Genomic DNA, 24,718 nt, shown 5'->3' on the forward strand with positions numbered 1-24,718 from the left:
TTTTAAGCAGAGTTTTGCCATGTATGATTTAGTTGAGATTCCTGTATTGCAGGGAATTGGACTAGAAGAGTCTCAGGGTCCCTGATGACTCTACAGTTTTATGATTCTGTGGATCATTACCCCAAGCCCTAAGGATGAGATGGGCTATACTTCAAGTACTGCCTATAGGTTGATAGAGTGCTATTCTTTGAGCATATACAAGTTTCTGAAGAACAAGTTATAAATGCATTGCAGGTCTTGTATACATCACAGCCACACAGATCAACATGTTAAGCTGCAGCACTAGAGCCAGTGTGGTGTAGTGGTTAAGAGCGATAGACTCGTAATCTGGTGAACTGGGTTCACGTCTCTGCTCCTCCACATGCAGCTGCTGGATGACCTTGGGCCAGTCACACTTCTCTGAAGTCTCTTAGCCCCACTCACCTCACAGAGTGTTTGTTGTGGGGGAGGAAGGGAAAGGAGATTGTTAGCCGCTTTGAGACTCCTGAAGGGGAGTGAAAGGCGGGGTATCAAATCCAAACTCTTCTTCTTCTTCTTCTTCTTCACTACACTGTGGGCAATGCCATTATGTTGTAGGCACTTGAATGAAAGGAGCTTGAATGGCCACAAAAACATAATCCCTTATCAGAAATTAATTATACTTTATATAGAGCGAGAGGTCTTTTGTTTAGATGCCACTGTTAAAAAGTCAGATACTAAATCAGGAATTTAATCGCCATTTAATCATGAAGGGAAAAGAAAAGTGCACATTCGTTTTCTGTGCTCAGTCCTTCCCAATGAGTTGCACACATTCTCTTCCTTCCAGACTGTGACGATGGACAGATTTCCTTGTGTCAGTAAGATCATGCTCATTTCTTTCCTCAGCTTCATACTCTGAAGTATTCTAGAAGGCAGAGCAAAGGAGTATGATGCTAGAAGAACGCTCCCCGTGTCATCCTGATCATGCAGGACAGATGGAAGGATAAGTTCACGAGGGCCTTGGGGAACAGTGCTCAGCTGCAGGCTTTCCTGAAAATGTAGATATGAGCAGCACATGGTTCCCTGTGTGCCTATTGCCAGATGCCCGCAAAAGCACAAGGCAAAGGAAGAATATGGGACATTGCCCATCACTTCCAATTGGATGGAGCTACTCTGCTAAGCTGTGGCTCTTGGGTTTGCAGCCCTAGTGACTACCTCTCAAAGCAAACAAAATATTGGAGCAGAAGCAGATGAGCCTCTTTTGCAAAGAAAAAAAAGTTGAGTTCTTAGATAAAGCTCCGTATGCTTAGTTGATTTCTGCTCCTTGACTGGACTTTATCCTATAAACCTAATGCACATGTATTATTCTTCTTCTTTTTTTTTTTAAAAAAAAAAGCTAATTGGCAAAGTAATAAATAGCAACCAATCAAAATAGCAGGACCCACTGGTTCATGAAATCCTCTTCCGTGCTCTAAAATGTCAATGCATTCCCAACAGATCTCTTTCCAATTTTTGACTGAAAAAATCTCCAAGGAATGAAATTGTACAGGCCTCATGGGACCTGTATGGCATGGCTGAACTTTTCTTACAACATAGGTAAAGGTAAAGGGACCCCTGACCATTAGGTCCAGTCATGACTGACTCTGGGGTTGTGGCGCTCATCTCGCTTTATTGGCCAAGGGAGCCGGCGTACAGCTTCCGGGTCATGTGGCCAGCAGGACTAAGCCGCTTCTGGCGAACCAGAGCAGCACACGGAAACACTGTTTACCTTCCCACCGGAGCGGTACCTATTTATCTACTTGCACTTTGACATGCTTTTGAAGTGCTAGGTTGGCAGGAGCAGGGACCGAGCAACGGGAGCTCACCCCATCACGGGGATTCGAACCGCCAACCTTCTGATTGGCAAGTCCTAGGCTCTGTGGTTTAACCCACAGCGCCACCCGAGTCCCAGCGCCACCTGCATCCCCGCGTTTCTTACAACATGGTGCCCTCCAAATGATCATGGACTCCATCTCCAGTCAGAATGGTCAATAGTCAATAGTCAATGGTCTCTTCCAACTCTATGATTCTATGATTCTATGAATAGTGGGGGTTGTTAGGAGTCACAGCACAGCAAAATCTGGAGGGCATCATAGTGGCTACCTCTGCATTACAGTTACAAAGTTTTTTCTGACATGCAAACTATTGCCCACAGAACTACAGCCTTCATGCTGAACTGATAGTCACAAATAATGCCTAGAATACATTTCTACATTCCAAAAAGAAATGAAGTATCTGAGTTTGCAGGCAATGTCTCAGGGTGATGAAAACTGAGTACAAACAACAGTAGGCTGTGAGTATGTTGGGAATTAAGGAGATAGTCTTATTTTAAACACAACTTTCTTGGTTTAACTTGGGAAACTGCTTGACCTAGGACAAAAAGCAATGTATTTTGCAGTACAGCGTGGTACTATTGAATTTCTTGGAAGGCCTTTCTAAGAGAACAGTTGAACCTAGAGTCTGTGGGGCCTCCTCCCTTGACAGTTGATGAAAAAGCTGCTACTGCTTCTTCATGGCAAGAAGGATTTGGAGCAAATCCCCATTTAGAATTGTTCTTTGCTATGAATCTGATTTTGGCTAATTAGACTGTTGCTGTCCACTGTAAGTGTTGAGTAAGGTTGTCTGAAATGTTCCCATCCAAGCTTGCATCACAGAGCGGTGAAATGTCTCCACCCAAATCTTCCCCAGGGAAGAACATCGCTGAGCCCTTGCGTGCTGTAGTCTCCCTGGCTATGAAGTCATGACAATATTGAAATTGTCACTGCAACCAGGCAAGGGGTGGCATTGGTCATGAAGAGTGAGGGAATTGTATATCTTCATGATGTTACCTGGGTACACTGAAGGCAGGGAAGCTACACTCTATCATCACACAGTATTCTTTGGCTTCATTTTCAAAAGGTGCAAAGGATGCCCGTTACTGTTTGGCAGCAGAGGTGTACCTCGGGTCCCTTGCACCTTTGGCAAGGAGCTGTATCAGTGGCCCCCTGAAAAACCACAATAGCCACATTAGAAATCACTACATTTTACACAACCCAAGTGAGGGTGAGGTGAGGAGGAAGCAGGGGTGTACGAAGGAGGGCAGGCCGAGGGGGCGGTCCACCCCACGTACCACTCTGGGGGGTGACAAGATGTCCCGCTGCCTCCCCCCAGCTGTAGAGCGGCCGAAGCTGTGTGTGCAGTCAGTATGGGCGCCGCTCGTGCAGTGACCATACTGCTGCTGCTTGCGCACGGCGTCCATACAGGCATCCGTATGGGCTTCTGCACATGCGCAGTCCATAGGGACGCCGCACAAGTGCCACCAGGCAGTTCGCCCCACCCCTTGGCGTCCCGCCCTGGGTGCCTGAGAGGGTTCCTCTGCCAATGGGAGGAAGGGCAAAAAAAAAAAAATCACACTTCTTTGTGCCATGGTATGATATGGATGGACAGCTTTTGATCTCACCACAACAGTGGTGGTTCATTTCCACACACACATGCATCATATAATCCATACTCTCTAGTGGTCTACCTTCATACTGGCTTTCCATTTTTCCTACTGCTCAGCTCCCAGTTCTTGTCTAAACCAGCAGCTTTACTCAGATTTCTGGGGTGATTTTTGTGCCCCCTATGGGGTACAGTTTCACCAACCCCTAGGTATGTCCCTGTTTGGCAGTGAACTAAGTACACAGTCAGAGTCAGGTTGTCTATTCAGGAGGGAGAAATAAGCTGCCTCAGGTGCAGGGGGGGGGTAAATTTGGTTCAGTTCACATTTAAAGACGAACCTACCTAACTCACACTTCCTAGAGAAATACTCAAACTGAAATGCAACCCTCTTTCAAAATCCATGCTTCTCCAAATTTTTGTTCTCCAGCCAACTGATGTGCACAACAAGGCACATACTAGGGTATAAGTGTGCATTAAAGTGAATATTATGGTTAAAATAACATACCTGGGCTGGATCTATACAGATGAAACACTACAGAAAGAAACGTAAGAGCTCTTTATTGAAAATCCCATTGGCAACAGATTATTGCTCTACAGCACCATCTGGTGCCGCATGTTTATAACACAGTTATAAAAATGTATTTGACTAGTGTAGCTGAGTCCCAAGATGCATCATATAAACTACCTGCCCGACATGCTATATACAAATGTGTATTAGGATAAATTTGTATTAAAATATTGATGAATTCCCATGAGGACTTTTAAAAAATGCTAGCTGATGTGAAAACATGAAAAATTTAAGTTAAACTTGGAAAAGGGAGAATCAGAAATAAATGAAAACTGACATATTCAGGTGGCACCATAAGTGGAGGATGAAGGCAGGTACTGGTGTCTGAGTGGTGCAACCAGTCTTTTTTTAAAAAATGTCGAGCCTAGTAGGGTGCAGCGGAAACTGTGTTATTTTGGCTCTTCTTTCCGACAGCAAATTGTCATGAGCTGGCACCCATGCCTAATTTAATTGTAAGTGTATAGCTTAGCTCTATTGAACTCATTTAAATACTGACTGTGTTTTATTTACTCCGACCTATATCAGTGAAACATCAATACTGTCAAGCCAGTGAACTACTCTTTTGAGCTCTGTATATTTTTCCCAGTGGAAAAACGGGATGCTATTTCAGACCCTGAAAATTCGATACAGAGATAAAATGTTTTGTTACAGCTATAAATATATCACCAGCTATATCAGGATTGGAATAAAACTAATCATTTTTTTCTTGAAAGTCTAAGGGCTGTGTGTTCTCTTAAGAGCTGAGCTGTATATGAAGGACCTTTTTCCTCCATGCAGGGTTCAGGGACTTGAGGCTATGAAATTAAAATGGTCACTTTTGAGAGCAAAATTCATTGCAGAAAAATATATATCAGCATAGTTTAGAGAACCATTTGCTGCCTAGTGCATCATTTGCTTCTGCTGTGCTCTCAGGCAAGAAGCAGATTTCTTTAGAATTGAGAAAGGGAGGCCAATAATTGGACTTATTTCCCAGGCAAGTGTGTATAGGATTCCATCCTTAGTTGCATATTGAAATCCAAGGTTGGCATATACTTGCCATCACATTAATTTAAGTGGTGTAGTGTCTGATACACAATTCACACACTGAACTTTTAAGTGCTTTCTACAACTGACCACTAATATATGCAATATGGTGGCACATGTGTTGAGGGAACATTTTCAGTACAGTCAAACTTTGGTTGGTAGTCTGTTCTGGAATCCTGTTCAGCTTCCGAAATGTTCAAAAACCAAGACACGGCTTCTGATTGGCTGCAGGAGCTTCCTGCACTCGAGCGGAAGTCATGTCAGATGTTCAGCTTCTGAAAAAACGTTCAAAAACTGGAACACTTCCTTCTGGGTTTGTGGTGTTCAGGAGCTGAAACGCTCCAAAACAGAGGTGTTTTGGAATCGAGGTTTGACTGTACCACTACCAGTTTTGCTCTGAACTTGACTTCACGCATGTCTACTCTTATTTTGATCCTGTGATGGTCTGAATCAACTGCCACAGATCAAATACTATAAATATTTTTCATGTCACACAACATTTTCCTTTATGGAAGCAGTTCATGGCTGCAACTCAGATTCAAAGGTATCTCATCATGAAATATGGGATAAATATGTTCGTATATGCGCAGGTCTGGAATGACTTCATGTAATGACTACCTACCATTGACCTTCCTGATGTTGTTGGGCTACAACGTTCATCTCCCCTGACCATTGGCCATGCTGGCTGGGGCTGACTGGGTGTAAGTCAGGTACCCCATCCCTGAGCTACTGTTAACTTGGAGAGTCATATATTATCCTGCAAACTTATCCACAATTCCTATTAAATCACTGTGCTTCTATAACTCAGGTGAATCATTAATCTTTTTCTCTAGGCATTTATTCACAAGAAGCACGCTTTTCTTTTCTTTTTAAAGAAAGGTGGATATTCCTATGTATCTTGAAAACAACCCAGGAACAGTTAGCAGAATGGATGATACAAGGCCTCAAGGGGACAACATTCCCATTTTGTGCTCTTTTAATGGTATAATGTGCATGAGATGCAAAATGAATTACGCTCAATGAATGTGGAGATTTGTTCGATCTTTACATACCGGAGTGCTTGCCTAATGAACTCTACGCAGCTTAAGCTTGATATCCAGAGACTCTGTTGTTTATCAGCTAAAAACAGGTGTTTTAGCATAAACACACAAATATGCTTGGAGATATCTATAAGAGAGAAAAGCATTCTAATTAGCTGGAGAATCAAAGGCATGCGGATTAGTTGTGATGTGGAATTGAAAGCCAATTCAGATTAGAGTGGTGTGGTGACAAACACCTTAACAACTGAGAAGTGGCTTTCATTATAAAACTGCCTCATAAACCTCAAGATATTTCTCTCTCTTGTGTGCAGAAGAATGGTGAGGTGTTGAATATGTTAAAAAATTGAGCAGAATTAGTGACATTTTAGAATGTAGTTTTGCTTTTGGTTTGAAGCTTATAGGAGCTACAAAAAAACCTCCTACTATTTTAGGACGCTTATATTTAGAACAGCCAGGTTCTTTTCAGAGGTTGCTGGGCTCCCATTAGCCCCAGTTAGCACGGGTAATGGTCCAGCTTGGTAGGAGTTGCAGAACAACAACATCTCAAGGGCAGCTGCTTAAGGGAGGATTGGCTTAGAAGGCATGTCACCTGCTCTGCATCTCAATAGACACCAGGGGAGGGCACAGAATGCATGAAATCACACAAAACAAAATACAGACCATAAACCACATTTAAACAATTAAACTAAATCAACAAAGCAGCTTAACCTATCACCAAAAACTAATAATTAATATGCTAAAATGCTGAAAATGCCTAGGCAAAACAAGGAAGTCTTTATGCAGCACCAAAATGATAACAGTGCTTCTAAAGAGATTTTAATAATAAACTAGGCACCACCCTAGTAACCTCCATTGAAGGGTGATCTAAAAAGAAAGGATGAATGAAGGACTATCAGAAGGTCACCTGGAGCCATCTTAATAGCATTTTCAGTTCCAGGGAAATACTTTTCTAGTCATCTAATTTATCTAATCCCTTACGGTTCACAGTCTTGGCCTTTTGGTATTAAATTGTGTCTTTAAAAGTGTTTTAACTGGATTTCAGGGTTTTTTCTGTTTTTTAAATAAATTGTTACAATATAAAACACTAAAAACCATATGTTAATGTATTCTGTTTTGTGAGCTGCCCAAAGAGCTTCCTTTTTAGGGTGGTTCTATAAATATAGTACTGTAAACAAATACAGTGGTACCTCGGGTTACAGACGCTTCAGGTTACAGACGCTTCAGGTTACAGACTCCGCTAACCCAGAAATAGTACCTCAGGTTAAGGACTTTGCTTTAGGATGAGAACAGAAATTGCACGGTGGCGGCGTGGTGGCAGCAGGAGGCCCCATTAGCTAAAGTGGTACCTCCGGTTAAAAACAGTTTCAGGTTAAGAACGGACCTCCAGAACGAATTAAGTTCTTAACCCAAAGTACCACTGTACATAAATGTACCTACAAGAAAAGCTATCTTTTCTTCTCTTGGTTTCCTCCTGCTTAGGCAGGCAGGAAGAACAGGACCTTCAAATTATCTATAAAATTGGGAGGAACAAGTTTCTCCAATCTGCTTTGCATTCAGCACGTTCAAAGTAGATACAGAGAATACATATGGAGAATATAGTTTCAACAGTTGTCAGCAGTATTTTCAAATGATCTCAGAAACATTGAGAAATATAATTAAAATGCAAATTAAGGCTGGAAATATGGAAGGGGAAAGTACGAGTCTTCTTTTTCTGCCACTGGGACAGCTGGTCTATTTACATTTCAATATTTTCTGTAAAGTGAAACTAGGGCTGTTACCTGAACCCAGTGGTTGCCATACCCACCAAAAAACTTGGGTGCATCTGAGTGTGTATGTTGGTCACACAGAGTAACTTGTGGTCATTGCAGCCAATGAAAGGTCCAACAGCAGGCCTCCTCATCACTGGCAAATAAGCCTGGTGCAGGTAAGCAGTTGCTGGTTGTGATTGCCTGAAGAGGGACCTTGAGCTGCATCCGTCCACCAGTCTCTGTTCAGTGTCTCCTAATTCAGGTCCTCCATCATGGAGGGCAGGTGTTGTGGTGAGATCACTAGAAACTGCCTCCCTGCTGTGGGGTGGGACCATTTGGATGGCCACAATGCCCCATGTTGCTGAGGCAGAAATTTGGTCAGTTGGGTTGGCTATTGGCTGCTGAGGGGCTACTTAAGTTGCTGAAGGTTGCTTTCTTGCAACATGCAGCGGATCACCCGCCCTCCTCCCCCTATAATTAGGGTTGTTATTATGGCCTTGCTATGCCTGTCTAGGGGTTGTCTGTTTTGGAGCAGGGGCCTGGTAAGAATTTTGCCATTTGGCTGATTGGCTGGTGACACTTGGTTTTTGCCTACCGTGTAGCAAATCGTCACAACTTTGTAAGATTGGCGGTTAGGCATTTGGTTCAATGTTTTGGGGCGGGGACGTGGTTGGCTGTGCCTGCCCCTCCATCGCTGCTGCTAGGGAATTCCATTAAAGGAATCCAGGGGCTCGCCCTGCTTTTGTCAGAACCCTGTCAAGGGGCTAGGGCCACGCCAGAGCCCCTGGGAGCATCTGGGGTGAGCTGTGAGATCGAAGGAGTTCTGGCTCCCCCAGGATGCTTTCCCTTACTGACATATAGTGGTGCCCAGTGTCAGTCCTGTTCCTGCCACCGTGCAGGTTCATGTAGTCTGGAACCAATGCCTAAGCAACCACTCACATGCTGTAATCAAAAAAGTTGTCGCCAAAATTTAATGCCACTAACATTAAACTAAAATCTGTGTCTATGGTGTCTTCATTTTGGGGGTACTTTTGTGGGTCTTCACACGCAATTATAGAGAAGCAGACAGATAGGAACATTCCATTTTGACATCATCACTATGTCCTGGAACAATTCAATGCAGGGAACGTCAAAATAATTGGCAGCTCATAGGTGCCCACTATGGATTGTGTCAGTGCTGGTGCCCAGTACACCATCACAGTAAGCCCACTGGGTGGATGAGCTATGGCAATTTGCCCAGCCTCTGTGCACCCTGGAACAAGCCCTGTTAGCAAATGGTAATTGGAGTGCGATTTCCTGCCAAGAATTCTGGTGGTGGGTGCTCACCAACTAACCTATCCCTTTCCTATTTTTGTCTGGAGGTTGGAGGCATAACAGAAAAGACAAGACTTACAGTGGTAGAAAGCAAACCTCGATCTAAGTCAATCTGGCAGCTGTCTGCATAATTGAACATCCCTGCTTTGAATAGTTGTCCTACCCCACCTAAAAGTTAGCAAGTATTTTCACCCCATCTACCTTAAATATCATGGCTTGCTCTTGCTCTCCAGCCTGCTAGACTTCACAAATGGCCCTCAAAGTTGAGGGTAGATATTCATGTAACAAAAATTATCAGTGCTCTCCCAATCTCTTGTCTTATGCAGAGCAGTTTTCTACTCTTGCCCATTCTCCTGCAGGCAGACTCAGTACTTGACTGCTTTCCAAACATATGGCAACTCCTAGGCAAAATAAATAAGTGGAAGGAAATCCAATTTGGCCAAGCGTGCTACACATATTTCATCTTAAGGCAGTTTGGCAAATATTTATAAGCACTTGAGATATTTGAAACGATGTGTTTCTTTGGAAAACTGGCAAGGAAGTCAAGATAAACGTTTTTTTTTTTTTCTTGCACTGGCATTCAGGGGTGGCTTTAGAGCCAGATAATGGGACACAGGTCTGGGAGGCCTCGGCCAACCCCACAAAAAACTCACATTCCATCAGTAACTGCCACCCACAATGTCATTTTTTTTTTTATTTTAAGAGAGGGTGCGTGTTGCCAAGCAAAGATCCAGACAGTCGCACCTACCATCTCTGGACCCATGTGGGATGCTGGGAGGTGAAAATGGCTGTCTGAAGCTTTCCTCTGCAGCATGCCTGCTCAAAACAGAAATACATTGTGACCAGTAACTGCTATCACACCACCTGGTAAGACCAACTAGTGCAAAGGAAGGAGAAGGTCTGTATTTATTTATTTATTTATTTATTCAAAAGTATTTGCAGGGGTAGTTGGGTCAGAACTTGACAACCTATGTGAAACTTTAGGAAGAAAGCAACAGGACCTGCTCATTCCTTCTTGCATGCTACCCGGTAAGCCAAACTCATGCATTGACTCTTCCTTGTGAGGTCCTGGGCACAAACGGCCATAAAATGCTTTCTGTATTGGAAAAGAGAGCCCCCCCCCCCCCGATGAGTCCAAATTCAGTAGAAATGAAGACTGCTTCCATGCTTAGATTTCCTTGCTGAGTTGGACCAATGACACTTTAAAATCCTAAGTGCTGCCAGTGCCTGGGGGTTAACTCAACAAACCAAGGAGGATAGAATTATTATGGGTGACTACTGCTGTGAATTTCAACCCCCCCCCCCATTGCTCTTCTTATGTAAAGGAAGTGCATATCACACTGACTCCACACTTAAAAATTGCTGCCTGCAGATTTCCGCAGATTCATGTCTAGTCAGTGGAACACACAGAAAAAGAGAATCTGTGACTGGCAAAGTGTACGCACTCCTTTCTAATCTAATGCTGGGGTGTACGAATCTTACTCCCAACCTCCCACTGCTAGATCTCTGCCACATCTCAGAAGAAAGCAGCTGTCAAGAGCAAGTGTGCCATTTTTCTCTCACTGTTTCCACTGACAGCCTCTCAATCCATTAAGTTATCTCGTTTTTTTAAAAAAGCTGTTTTTCTTTCATTAATTAGCCAAGGTAGGCTGGCTGCTCTCATTGTATTCCTTCTAACCGATATTAAGTAGCAACGTTCCTTCAGCTCCTTCTGAATCGAGAAAATGTGTGCGGCTTTGAACAGATGTAAAGGCATTACAGAGTTCATTTAGAACATAATCAGCAGATAATTACAAGGTACTCAGCTAAATTGCAATGAATGGCAAGTGCCAGTCGCTTTCTCCAAACACCAAAATTAGGCGTTTTTATCTCCACATGCAAAAGGGGGTCAAAAGGAGCAGGAAATGACTAATTTGAAAACCTTTTATTATGGCTGAGTTTTGTAAAATTGATATTGTACATTTTGTGCAAGAAAACAATGTTCTGATTGTTTCTGCTGTGTGTATCCTGTTCTATAGTAAATAATAGTAATCAGAAGCATTGTAAGTTTTCCTCCAGTTAGTCCAAAACATACACCACCTAACCTCAGCTTCTGCTGGACTTGAAGCACATACAGTTCTGAATCTTCATAAAAACTATCAGTGAGTTTTGATGTGTCTGTTTACAAAACATAACATGGCTTTATATTTTTATTTTTTTAAAAAAAGGATAAAGCCATTTTTTAAAAAGGATAAAGCCATTGCTCCTTTATTGCAGAATCCTAGGTGGATGGCCTGTTTATCTGTGGCGCCTGGCAAACACTTATTCAGCCTGCAATCTCGGTCTTAGAAGTGAGTCTACAAGTTGAATTTAAGGCTTCCACATTATTTTTGTCCTCTCCCCATCCCCTCCCCTCCTGCCTCTGCAACCTCACAATTGGCAGCATGTCAGGACCCCACTTCATTATAGAACGACTCACCTAATTTCTATGATTGTAAGTTGATTTGTCTGGCAGGCAAACTCGCCCAGAACTTAAGTAACTTTTTATGCATTTCCATCAGACCTGAATTGCTAACTTAGGCTTCAAGCCTAATGTCACTTACTTGAGAGTAATCCCCACTGAATTCAACAGGACTTGCTTCTGAGGAGGCATAGTTAAGATTATACTGTTAGTTAGTACTTTGCACTCAAAATGATGGTCTTTGTTACATTTTTATCATGCCCTTCCTTACAGAAACTCAGAGCTGTTCACATCCTCTATTTTATCCTCACAACAACCCTCTGAGGTAGGTTAGGATGACAGAGAGCAACTAGCGTAAAGATGCCAAGTGAACTTCAGGGCCAACACTACCATTAGGCAGGGTGAGGGGGCTGCTTTAGGTGGCTGATGATGGGAGGCAGGGAGTGCTGGTGAAATAAGATTCAGTGACCAATCTACTCAGCTTCTGTAAGCAAAATGTCTATCTTGTCCTTTGCATCCAGCAGCAAAATGTCTTGGGGTTCAGCCCTGTGTGGCTGAACAAGGATTTGAACCTGGGTCTCCACTCTATTTACTACGCACACTGGCTAGGAGCAGCACGGTTTCTGCCACCATAATGGTTTCCTGCAGATCATGCAGAGTATGCATAAAGCTTCTACTCACTTGGTTCAGATACATTATGCGATCCTTGTGATGCACTATATGTATTATTTGCATTCACATCAGCAGAAACACCTCTGTGGCTTTACAATATCCATGCCTGCTTGTTTCATGTAATGTTGTCCTAAGCTGTATTTTCAGATGTTACTTAAGAAGCTGGGGGCCTGAGTGGCTTGCAGGGTCTTAAGGCTGATCTCTTGGATGGCATAACAACACTTTGTTCCTTGGCACTTTTCTGTCTCACATGCCCTTTCGTGATCTTTATCAACTCTCCCTGCAGAAATACTGTCAAATTTAATAAACCACTCAGCATTATTTATAAAGCTGGATGCTCTAAGAAATGTAGGAAAGGGAAGATGCTCTGAGCTACTTCACATTACTCCTAGTCAAATGATGCAAACATGTGGCTTCGAGTGATATTTTGAAATCCTGTGAGTTTATAAATAGAGAAATTTTTTAGCATCTATCAACATTCTCACACCCCATTTTCCATGATAATTAATGATTGGCTTAATGTTCAGGGCTGTCATCCCAGGCAAATAGAACTAGGTCCTGCTGTGCCAATGCAAAGTTATAGCCTGGTGCCATTGCTTCCAAGAGACTCAGGGTTTTGCATTGTACAATGGATTCCTCCACAGCAGTGGGTTTCAAATGTGCCAAATGGGAAGGAATGGGGAGGGGGTTTTTCCACCATCCTTGTGGTATTTTGGTCACCACAGAGGCTCAGGAGACTCAGAGCCTCTTCAAAGGAGGTCTGCTACTCCCCAGCTTCTCCCCAGCAATGCCTATGAAAATGGCCCAGATTTCCTGTTTGCTGCTCTGTTTTCAGGGCACTCCTGCTGCAGTTCTAGAATCCCAATGGTTTGGGTAGCTCTCAAAGGATGACTCTCATGGAGCTGTAGGCCTTTATTCATTATTATGTTCAGCACACAAACCAAATGATGTATTGATGCAGAACATCAGTGGATTATAAACCAAGAAATTCAGCACTGGAGGGTCAAATGCCTAACAGATATTATACTGTTCCTGGTGGCACACAACTTGGCATTCTGGGGATATTCAGATAAGCACTTTTCAGATAACAATGGAATTTTTCTGCGGCTTGTACAGCTGCTTGGCAAGTATGATGAGGTAATGGGTGAGCATTTGCGGTGTGCATCTTCAAAGGCGCATAATGATCACTTCTGTGGGAAAACCATTGAGAATCAACTGATAGTCTTTATGGCCAAGGAAGTGTCAGAGAACATAGAGAGCAGGCTGTTCATAGCCAAGTATTACTCTGTCATACTAGTTTGCACACCGGATATAAATCCCTTTAAGATTTGTTGACAAAGGTGGGTGCTAAAGGTTTCTGTAAAGGAATATTTCATAGAATTCAGAACAATGCATGAATTAACCGAAGAAGGGCTTATGGACCTTTTTCTAAAGAAACTTGAGGAAAACAATATTAAGGTTAAGGGCTACCACAACCAAAGTTATATAATGGTACCCATATGACAGGACAAAAAAAAGGGTGCCCAGGCAACAACTGCTTTACACTGAACTGACAAACTACTCCATGGCTGTCATTGTCTCAGTCTATTAGTTTCAGATGCAGCCTCATCATCAAAGGAGTCTATTGCCCCTTTCTTTGCGCTATTCTCTGCCTCTGTTCAGTGGAGCCAGATACTGAAAGCCAGTGATCACCATAAAAGAGCCTGCAGAAGCCCTTGATGTTGATGCCGCTATCAAAGAACCACCATGTAAGCACTGAAAAAAGAGGAAATTTGAATACGAGGGTCAGACTCACATTGAGGAGTGTGTTCAGAAGAAATCTTCAAATGAGAGTTCTTCTACACATTTGTCAACATTACTCACGTTTCAGTTGAGCAGCTTGACAATATGGGTGATGCATCGGGATTCTTGTGCAAACTTGAGAAGCTACCAGAAGAGACACTTACCAGCCACTGTATGGATTTCTACAGAGCCCTCACCAACCACTCCAACATCAATAGTGCAGGTGTTTATATCGAGCTAGACCATCTGCACCACATTCTACCTCCCACAATAGGCTCACTACAAGGTGTTCTGCATTGCACAACCATGGAGCTCAGCTTGCTGCCCTTCCCTTATCTCAGTTTGGTGCTCAGACACTTGTTTTTGCCACCCTAGCTCAATGCAAACATGGAGCTGAATGCAAACGTCCTAGCACAATTTGGAGGGGAACACAGCCAAAGAGCTCAGATTGGCACCATCCCTCCTTCTGTCTAATTCTCCAACCCAGGGATAGGATCTCCAGAGGTTGCTGGACTTGAATTAGCCCCAACCAAGCTGTCCAATGTTTTAGGGATAAAGGGAGCTGTAATCCAACAACATCCATAGGTACGCAAGCTCCCCATCCCTGTTACACAACATGGGTTGCCACCATCTTCATCCTAAATTTCTGCAAATAATCTCAATGAAAAACACCAAGCAGAAGGAAGCAGGGTACATAACTGTGAATTTAGATACTAGCAACAACAACAAAAATATACCCAGTCTCAGCACAAGGAAATACAAAGCAGATTTATTAGGAATGGTATCCTCTGAAAGTCTCCAAAGACTTCCAAAGAATCCAGAAAAGTGTAAGGAAAAGCAACTCATGACCTCATCAACAAACAGGTTTCGCTGTCTTAGGTTTTGGTTGATTGCTTAATTATGTGAGCCTCTGAATTTAATTAACTCATCAAAGCTAATTTGAAAAGATCTCTTGAGGCTGTGAGAGCTTATATTGTGACTGCCATTTGTATTTGCTGGTTTGGGACCATCTATCAGGGTTTTGTCATTGCGTCAACATTAACTTTAATCTTGTTTGAATGTCATTGTGTTTACTCAGTCTCCAGTTTGGGGCTTTATATCCCCATGTGCACTGGTGGCTCATAAGCAGATTACTTATGGGGAGGGGGCACCTGGTCTGAATGGTCACATGTGGCGAAGGGGGTGTGCTCTGTGTCCTTACCACTGAGCATCATGAGGCAGCAGCAGAGGCAGGGGTCACCTTATGTTAGAGTGTGGCTGCTGACTGGTCACTAACACCAATGGCCTGGCAAGAAACATCTGGCCAGTCACAAGCCACATATCTATGTTGTGATGATCCAAACACTCCGCTGCTTCTGTTGATTGGATTATCAACTATGACGAGAGAGGAGAGGGAGAGAGAGAGAGAATTACTTAGATTCAGTGTGCGACTCTGCAAAACAACTGCCTTTGCAAGAGAATTCTGTTCAGCGCCTTTATGCCTGAATAACCATTTAGGAGATAATTTTTTTTTTAATAAAAATGAACAGTGCAATCCTCTATGAGAAGTAAGCCCTGCTGAGTGCAATGGGACTTATTTGCTGACAACTGTGTATAGGATAGCATTGAAGCCTAGATTATTCTCTCAAAGGACTCTTGTGTAGAATCTTTACTGTACATTGTCATGCCATTCTGATAATCTGAACCCCACTAGGATTACCTTTGTTCTCACATTCTTTTATTTTCACCAAATGAATTTTTTTTATTTTTTTTTTATTTTTTTTTTTGCTACCGTGCAGAGGTTGGAGGGCCACCTGTCATGGATGATGCTTTAGCTGAGATTCCTGCATTGCAGGGGGTTGGACTAGATGACCCTCAGGGTCCCTTCCAGCTCTTCATTTTTATGAGTCTATGCAACTGTTTTATTTGAATTAACCATTTGTATCATGCTCTAAAACAATGCTGACTATTGTGATTGCTAGTCATAAACAGGAAACCTTTGTCATTTGCAATATAGAAGACTTTACATTTGCAGAACAGAATTGAGACTAGCACATATTGAAGAGACAGTTTGACCTTTCCACAAGATGGTTCTTTAACACCTGTCACCTATTTGGGCAATTTTGATTCTCGCTACATTCTCTATTTCTGTATGCAGATTGTCTCGTATAATAATTATGTGCTTTGTATTTGTTGCAATCATAGTTTGGAACAAGAGGGAAGCCTGGTTGTGACTTGTTTCCATAACTCTTTCACTGCCTACTTTTTGAAAAAATGGATCAAAGTATTGGGCAATGAAGCATTGATTCATAGGATCAAACTTTTTATTGTATACACTGTTAATATTTTACCACTGCTCTTGGTAAAATATTTGTATCTTCTAGAAGAAAACATAGTGGTAGATATCTGTGTGTCTGCAGAAGCAAACATTCCTTGTCCTTTCAAGTAATTTCAGGTACAGAATGTTGCTTTCTCAAAAGTACAAGATCATGTAAACTACAGGTGACAAATCGAACACATTTACCAAAGTGTACCGCTTCATGCTGCAAGGGTCATAAACTAATGTTTAACACCCTGACCCCTGCTCATGAATAGGGATGTCACCCTTAATACACCTACTAGGGAAAAATATGTTCTTACAAGTCGCGTTATTGTGGCCTTGGTGCTGCTAATGCATACAAGTGTTTCACAACATTCATACAAAATCATTCTTACCAAAAGGCCATCTCATATTCCCACCCCTCACCCCCGTGTAAATAAGGTTTGCAATTTCTATGGATATTTTTACTCATTGGATTTTCTGCAGAAACAGTGGGTTTTATCCAACACTGCTGTTCCACTCACACAGCAGAAATCCACTTGTGCAATGCAGCTTGCACCTCGTCTCTCCTGCAGCCTCCACCAGACTCTCAAACTTTGTTCCAGAGGGATGGGGGACAAATAGGGAGCATGAGCGAGGGAGGACCCACTGCATGAGTGAGAGCTGCTCACGCAGTGCATACCTCCAACATTTCTCCGATGAAGATAGGGACGGCCCATTCCATAATGATAATTTTACTATTTATACCCCACACATCTTACTGGGTTGCCCCAGCCACTCTCGGCAGCTTCCAAGATATATAAAAACATAATAAAACATTAAAAATCTTCCCTATACCAGATTGCCTTCAGACGGTTTGGGGGTCGGATAACTCCACACCCTCCAACATTTCTCCGATGAAAATAAGGATATCCTAAGGAAAAGTGGGACATTCCTGGGCTGGGTTCTCTTAATCAGGGACGTCCCTGGAAAATAGGGACACTTGGAGGGTCTGGCAGTGTTGGATACAACCCAATGAATCCAGTTTAAATGGGGAAATAATGTGGGCTGGCATTTTGGTGAGCAGGGTCAATGCTGGCAGGGGCTGATTGAAGTTGTAGAGCATTGTAGGAGCCTCTCAAACATCTGGAGGTCACTAGGTTGGTGACAGCTGTGCTTCTGAGAGTCTTCTGAACCTAAGACAAAACTTTTCAGGGGCCCAGGGGACTACAGTACAGTAGTGAGACAGGAAGAACCCCGTTCATGTGTCCTCATGCAAGTCCTTCATTAGATGACACACATTACATTTGTACACAGGTCTATTGTGGCCTTCAAGTTGTAGGTGGCTGTAGAACCAAGTAAATTCATGCTGCGATGTTTAAAATGTTTGTTTTTCTCTGTTTCATTAGAATGATTATAGGAAGTTATCTATGCAATGCAAGGATTTTGTGGTGGGTGTGCTGGATCTCTGCAGGGACACAGAAGAAGTGGAGGCTATTCTGAATGGAGATGTGAACATGCAAACATGGACTGAGCATCATCGCCCAAGTCTGAGCAGAATCAAGCTGGCCATTAAATACGAGGTCAAAAAGGTAAGCATCCCATCAGCTGCTTTGTTGTTGTCTTTTTCCTTTTTCTTTTTGAAAGCCAAATACAAACTGATAAACTAATGGAATTACTGTATGAGTTTCAGTTCAAAGCACACACATACAAAACGGAAGTGGAAACTGAAAGCAATGTTGGCAAATACGGAAGAGCAAGGGGCAGTAGGGGAGAGTAATAGCCATGAACGTGTGTGCTGCTGAACCCTGGAGCAGGTAAATGCCTGGCTTTTGGCATTTACTTTCTTCTTTCACAACAGGGGTGACCTGAGGCTTCTGTGTTTGATCCTTGGCAGTGGCGTAGCATGGGGGGTGCAGGGGGGGCCGGCCGCACCGGGCACAACATCTGGGGGTTAGGGTTAGGGGGCGCAAATCCACGGGTTAGGGGGCGCAAATTACTTGCCTTGCCCCAGGTGCTGACAACCCACGCTACGCCACTGATCCTTGGGACTCTCATCTGACCATGGCACAGCCCTCAGTCCCCTGATTTGAACCCTTCTTGAGCATTTTTGCGTGGCTAGAATGTGTCCTTCAACTCTGATAATGCTTACACTTGCCTGGACAGAGATAGAGGGGCGAGTGTGAAGAAACAAGCATTCTGTAAATTATAAATTCACCTTTATTGCCCTGCCCACTTTTGCCTCTGGCACCACCCACCAGAAGATTGCCCAGGAAAGAATGCAACCCTTGGAAGGAAAAATCTCTCTCCCCCCCCCCCCATTATATATAAGGCCAAGACCTATAGAGTACAGTGAAGAATCAGCCTAACATTACAGGCAGAGTATTAGTATTTTTAAAAATATGGATTGGAGGGAATTCACCCAATGGGGCTTTCTTCCCTCTGCACTCCCTGAACTTGACTGGGTGGAGTCAGGCACTGGTGGAGGAAGAGGAGTGCGGGGGGAGTGCACTGCCCCCAGCAGCATGATCCTGACAGGGTGCCATCGCAGCTGCCCCCCCCCGGCTGCCTGCACTGGGCACCCCGCCCCCACAGGTGTTGCGCCCCGGCCCCCATCTGCTCTCCGCTCCGCCCCGGTGCCGGAGCATGAAGCTCCGCTACTGGAGTCAGGAAAGCCCCCCAAATAGCATGTGGTGGGAGGAGAGGAGGGATCATTCTGTTTGGCAAGTGGAAATGCTTCCACAGATGGAATGTTCATCCTAGCGTGGTGTTGAATTTGACCCTTACAGTGGTACCTTGGGTTACAGAAGCTTCAGGTTACATACGATTCAGGTTACAGATGCCGCTAACCCAGAAATAGTACCTCGGGTTAAGAATTTTGCTTCAGGATGAGAACAGAAATCGTGCTCCGGTGGCGTGGCAGCAGTGGGAGGCCCCATTAGCTAAAGTGGTGCTTCAGGTTAAGAATAGTTTCAGGTTAAGAACGGACCTCTGGAACGAATTAAGTACTCAGCCTGAGGTACCACTGTATTAATTAAATCTACATATATGTATACAATGCCAAGCCTGATCTAGGCTGCTTGATGAATTTGATTTCTGACCCAAATGAACCAGGGGAACTCTATTACCCATCACCTTTCTTCACACGTTCCAAATGTTCTGACATAGATCATGGTTTGAGAACTATGGGGAAATGTGCATTTTGAGAGAAAATGTGTTTATAGTACATATTTGATTTTGCAATTAATTTAATTAAGAGATTAATGCAGAAATAAGGTAGAACAAGCTTATGGGGATTCAGATTGCAAATCAGATTGCAAAACTGATTGAATTGCCCATCCCTGGCCTAAATGAATGGATTCACCTTGCTTCCTAAGTGTGAGAAAATCTCTTTCAGTTCAATGCTGCATTGCTTTGGGGCCTAAGTACTAGCTATAATGTGGTCCATTTGCCACATTATGCTTCTGGCTTCCTAGACTGTATAGATTTGGCAGAGGAGAAAGGGATCACCACTTCATTTCTCAGACTACAATTGTTTGCGAATAATTTTATCTGTCTGAAACTGGCAGAGAGAGGGGAGGGAGGAGAGATGGAAAGAAATAGATGGATGATGCAAGAAAACTTGCTTTGTTTTAGAGTCAAGTCACCTGGTATGTTAAGCACACTTCTTTCTATATATATAAAAAAGCATTCTTTGTGCTGTCTGTTTTTTTTCCAAAAACTAGAAAAGGAAGAAAGCAGCTGTGTGTAGGGACCCAGTTCAGATCAGGATGGTAGTGCAGTGGGGAAATAATAATTTAACCCTTTCTGTGCTGGGCAAATAGCAATTTGGTGTGAATTTTGGCATGAAATAATTGGTTAGGAAGGGTTAATCCTGTCCTCTCTCTCCCCCTCCCCTTCCTACCATTATCCCAGTCTGAATTGGGCTACCAGGTGAGTGCTTTTTCTGGAAAAAAGGAAAGCAGCCAGCAATTTAATGTATAGCTTGACCCCTAGCAGGATCTTTTTTTTATTGTGGACAAGTGCTATGTGAATGAAAGCCTGGCATTTTTCACCTAGGAAGCTTCCCTCATTTATTTATTTTTGAATGCTTGCCCAATTTATTCTCCATCTTTCAAGGGAACCAAAAAATCCATCAGAACTTTGTCCTTGTGAAACAGCCACAGCGTTATTTTGCATCTGCTAAAAGGGAAAACTGTGAGTAAAAGTGGCCAAGAGAGGGAAAGCAACAGCCTGTTAAAAGCATGGGAAATTACTTTGTTCTAGTCAGGGCATTATCAATGGTTCTCCGTTGCGAGCATGTGCTATGCAAATTGATAATTTCTTTCTTTCCTGGGCCTGGGTGGTTCAGATTAATTATTTGTACAATGTACTGTGATGGAAATTGGGATACTGTAAGTGGACTGTAGAGATGTTCCAAATTTTGTAGCTAACATCTGTTCCCTCCTTTTCCTCCAACTCCCACCACCTGCTTAGTTCTGCCTCTCGACAGCTGTGGCCAGAGACAGTCTCTTCCTGTTATCAAAGCAATTAGTTCAGACTCTAATACTGCAGGGTCCTCCATTTTAATTCTCCCAGAGAGATCCTGCATTTATCCATCATCCCCATTGTTGGATTTGAGGTAGTGTTTCTTTGAAACGTCGGCAGGGAGAGGGGATGGAGGGGGTTGGGGAAATGAACGAACCGGGATTCACAAGTACTGGCGCCGCAGTGTGATATTTGCAAAAATAGGAAGAAATTCCCCACACTCATTAAATTCTGATGAACATTTACTAGGGAGGACAGTAACTCAGTGGCTGAGTACATCATTTGCATGCAGAAGGTCCCATCTTCAATCCTTGGCATTTCCCATTGAAAGGATCAGATTGCAGATGATGCAAATGATCCACTGCTTGAGGGCCCATCACAACATGATGGTTTTTAGAAATGCAGATAGCATCTGCAGGAGGGCACCAGTAATTAAGTAATTAAGCATGGGCAGGGATTTTAACCCTTTCCTCCGCTGCCACTCTCCTGAGGAAAATCCAACCCCTGAATTTGCTTTAGGAAGAACTTCCCCATAAGGCACCATTGGAGGTGCCCCTGCCAGTTCAAATGGCAGCTTCAGAAAAGTGATTTTCCTCAGGATAACAGCAAAGGAGACAAGAAGATTAAACTCTCTCTCTCTCTATGCCTGCTCTGATCTTGATTCAACCACTCCTTTTGCAAGTCCTAGACATTCAGAGGAAATGGGTGGATTAGAAAGTGGGCTGCTGGGTGAAGGGAGTAGATAGGAGAATGTGTTCCAAGACAAATAATTCAATTCTTCTTATTAATTTTCAAACTATTGTGCAGGTAGCAATCATTAAAAGTTGTCCTGAGTCCACCCCTTGCTGCAGCATTTTTTATTGGTAGCAAATCACTTATAGGAATCACACTGCTTCAGTTCGGCACCCTTTAAGAAACTAACTGGAAGTTTCATAGCCATAACTCTGTCAAAGTGTTTTGACTGTTTTTAATGTTGGTTTCACTTTGCGAGTTGCTTTTGTGTCACTTTTTGTGTGGAAAGTTGTTATTATTGTTTTATTTATTAACTGTATGGAGATACTCTGCATTACTTCCTGCATGGATGCTGATACCTTTTTAAAAGTTATGTACTGGGTGTGTAAGGACTTTAATGCCCAAAGCACATTCTCAGGAACTTGAACAACCCATTACATGTGAGCTGCCATTATATAGCAATGCTTTCTCCCAGATGATTCATCTCATCACAGAACTGTACCTGGGTGCTCGCATATTGAGGCTTCACACACTCAACTCAGCGTCCATCACCTTCTGGATTACTTTCACTGTTGTTGCAACATTGCAGGATGCTCTGGAAAGTGGCCCAGATTACAGGAGTTTTGGCTTGTGTGTTTTCCTAGACGGCCAGTTGGAAGCACATTACTCTAGCTAATACACTTTTTTAGATGGCTGGTTGCTCTGCCTAATGAGCAGTGGCAATCACTGCTGGTTTTAAAAGCAAAGCTGACTCAGAGAAGGAACTGTGGGATAGGCTTGCAAAAATAGTGACCAAACCTTAAGAGATATGCAAATTGGTTTGGATCATATCTTAAGCTAAGCAAATTGCACAGCACCACTCCAACTAAAACAGGGCCTGTTTTTTGGCATATTTGTCTCACACTTTTCCAATGCAGAGACTTTATCTTTTCCCTTTGGACTGGTCTTCTATATAATTGCCTACATAGCTCACAGTATGTTGGCTGATGCCTTGCAACCAAACAGTGATGCAGTGGCCATGCTCCCAGTGGTGAGAAAATTCAGTATACGAATAGGCTGGCCATCAAAAGAAGACTAACTTTATTGCAGAAGTGTTTGGTGAATGAGGGTGAATGAGAAGCATCCATTTGTGGGCACTTTCTCCTCCATCTGAACATTGACAAGAACTTCCTATAGGCAGAGAAATGGGGGCCCAATGTAAAGACTGAATGAATGCCCTTCAGTCTGGCCCCAATACATTTGGGTGCTCTTACTGCATGCTGTCAAATGGACTGCCTGGTGATGGACAGAAAAACCACCTGAGATATAGAGAGAGTCACATAAAGCAGTCCTTGTATATTACTGTCCTATTCTGAAAAGGATCTGAATGACTGCTTGCCTGAATACACCAACCCTTCCGCCAACCCTCAATATCAAAGTCTCTCTCTCTAGCTTAGATAAGGAAAAATAGTATCAAATTTCATTCAGGATAAATATAAATTAATTTGAAAAAAAATGCATTTGATTTTCAATTCAAGACTAAGTAGTATCTGATTCAAAACTTCCACAGAGGCATTTGTGTAACTGCAGCAAGAGAGAAAGTAAGACACTTGATTGATGTGAAATTCAACCAAACAAGATATTTCTCTCGCCACAACTGCTACTGTCTGCTTACCAGAAACTCTTGGGGCCATTGATATTTTCCACACATTTCAACCAGCCCTTAGTCTTATTTATTTAATTCATCTTAAATTTTCTAAACTCTGTCTTCATTCAAAACATGGCTTCTGGGGCAGTGTACACAGGAATAAAATATCAATAAAATATTCCATTTTCTAAAACATATCTGTACCTTCACTGGTTCAGCAGCCAGAATTTCAGGCTCAGCCGAAGTATTTTTTTTTTTAATATTCCACAGGTCTCATGCTCCTGTTCAATAGTTTTTCTTTTTCTTCAAGAAATATAAACTTGTTATGTTGCAAACATCACTTAGTCTCATTATTTTATCTTAATTTATTAGTTTGCTGGAACTAATTCAGCGAAGGGAAAATCGTCACTGTCCAAATGCCAGATCATAGGTAGCCCATATTTGACTGAGTGGATATTTCTCTTCTTCTGCAGATGTGAATAGAGCTGCACAATGTAGCTTAGAGCTACCTGAATACTCCACTAGCTCATACAAATCTGTCATCCTGAATTTCCATGGGAACCAATCTATTTAATATTCCAGCCACAGTCTGCATTGATTCATATCTTGTGTTGTCCCATTCATTCCATTGCATATTTTCACAAATGTTCTTAAGGACTCCAGAGGCTTTCAGGGATATCAAAAGAAATGTCATAATTAAGTCAGCTGGCATAAATAAAAAATGCCGTTTAATAAACTGCATTGCTTATGGTGATAAACATCACCTCAACCCAGCATGGATAAAATAGCTGTTGAAACCAGGTTTTATACATAGATCCTGCTCTGGATTTGGGGTGACAACAAGCTAAGTCATAGTTAGAGAAAACACACTGAAATCCATGAACTTGCTATTTAAGTTGATTGATTTCCATGGATCTACTCTGAGTATGGCTAATATTTGATGCTAATCTGTGTCTTCAGTGTGCAAAAGCAGCATGCATGTGTGCTCTTGCTTGTTGTCGTTTATTCGTGTCTGACTCTTTGTGACCCCATGGACCAGAGCACGCCAGGCACTTCTGTCTTCCACTGCCTCCCGCAGTTTGCTCAAACTCATGCTGGTAGCTTCGAGAACACTGTCCAACCACCTCGTCCTCTGTCATCCCCTTCTCCTTGTGTCCTCCATCTTTCCCAACATCAGAGTCTTTTCCAGGGAGTCTTCTCTTCTCATGAGGTGGCCAAAGTATTGGAGCCTCAGCTTCAGGATCTGTCCTTCCAGTGAGCACTAAAGGCTGATTTCCTTCAGAATGGATACATTTGATCTTCTTGCAGTCCATGGGACTCTCAAGAGTCTCCTCCAACACCATAATTCAAAAGCATCAATTCTTCGGCGATCAGCCTTCTTTATGGTCCAGCTTTCACTTCCATACATCACTACTGCTCTTGGAAACCTGGTCAATTTGCTTATTTATTTCTATGGGGCATTTCTACCCCACCTTTTACTCAAAAAGGCTGTCGGAGCAATTTGCAAAATCTTGTACTATCACTGCTGATCACACTTCATTGAATATAGC

At 42.8% G+C, this 24,718-nt stretch overlaps 1 protein-coding gene across 2 annotated transcripts in view; it reads left to right on the forward strand.

The window, feature by feature from the left end:
* Positions 1-24,718, forward strand: part of TRPC7 (transient receptor potential cation channel subfamily C member 7) — a 107,408-nt gene that overhangs the window by 26,168 nt on the left and 56,522 nt on the right. For both annotated transcript variants that reach the window (XM_081185553.1, XM_081185554.1), the window contains exon 3: positions 17,692-17,874. In XM_081185553.1, coding sequence (XP_081041679.1) covers positions 17,692-17,874 — 183 coding nt within the window. The remainder of the gene's footprint in view (positions 1-17,691; positions 17,875-24,718) is intronic.

Source organism: Podarcis bocagei, assembly GCF_964188305.1.
Source record: "Podarcis bocagei genome assembly, chromosome: 2".
Classification (NCBI taxonomy): domain Eukaryota; kingdom Metazoa; phylum Chordata; class Lepidosauria; order Squamata; family Lacertidae; genus Podarcis; species Podarcis bocagei.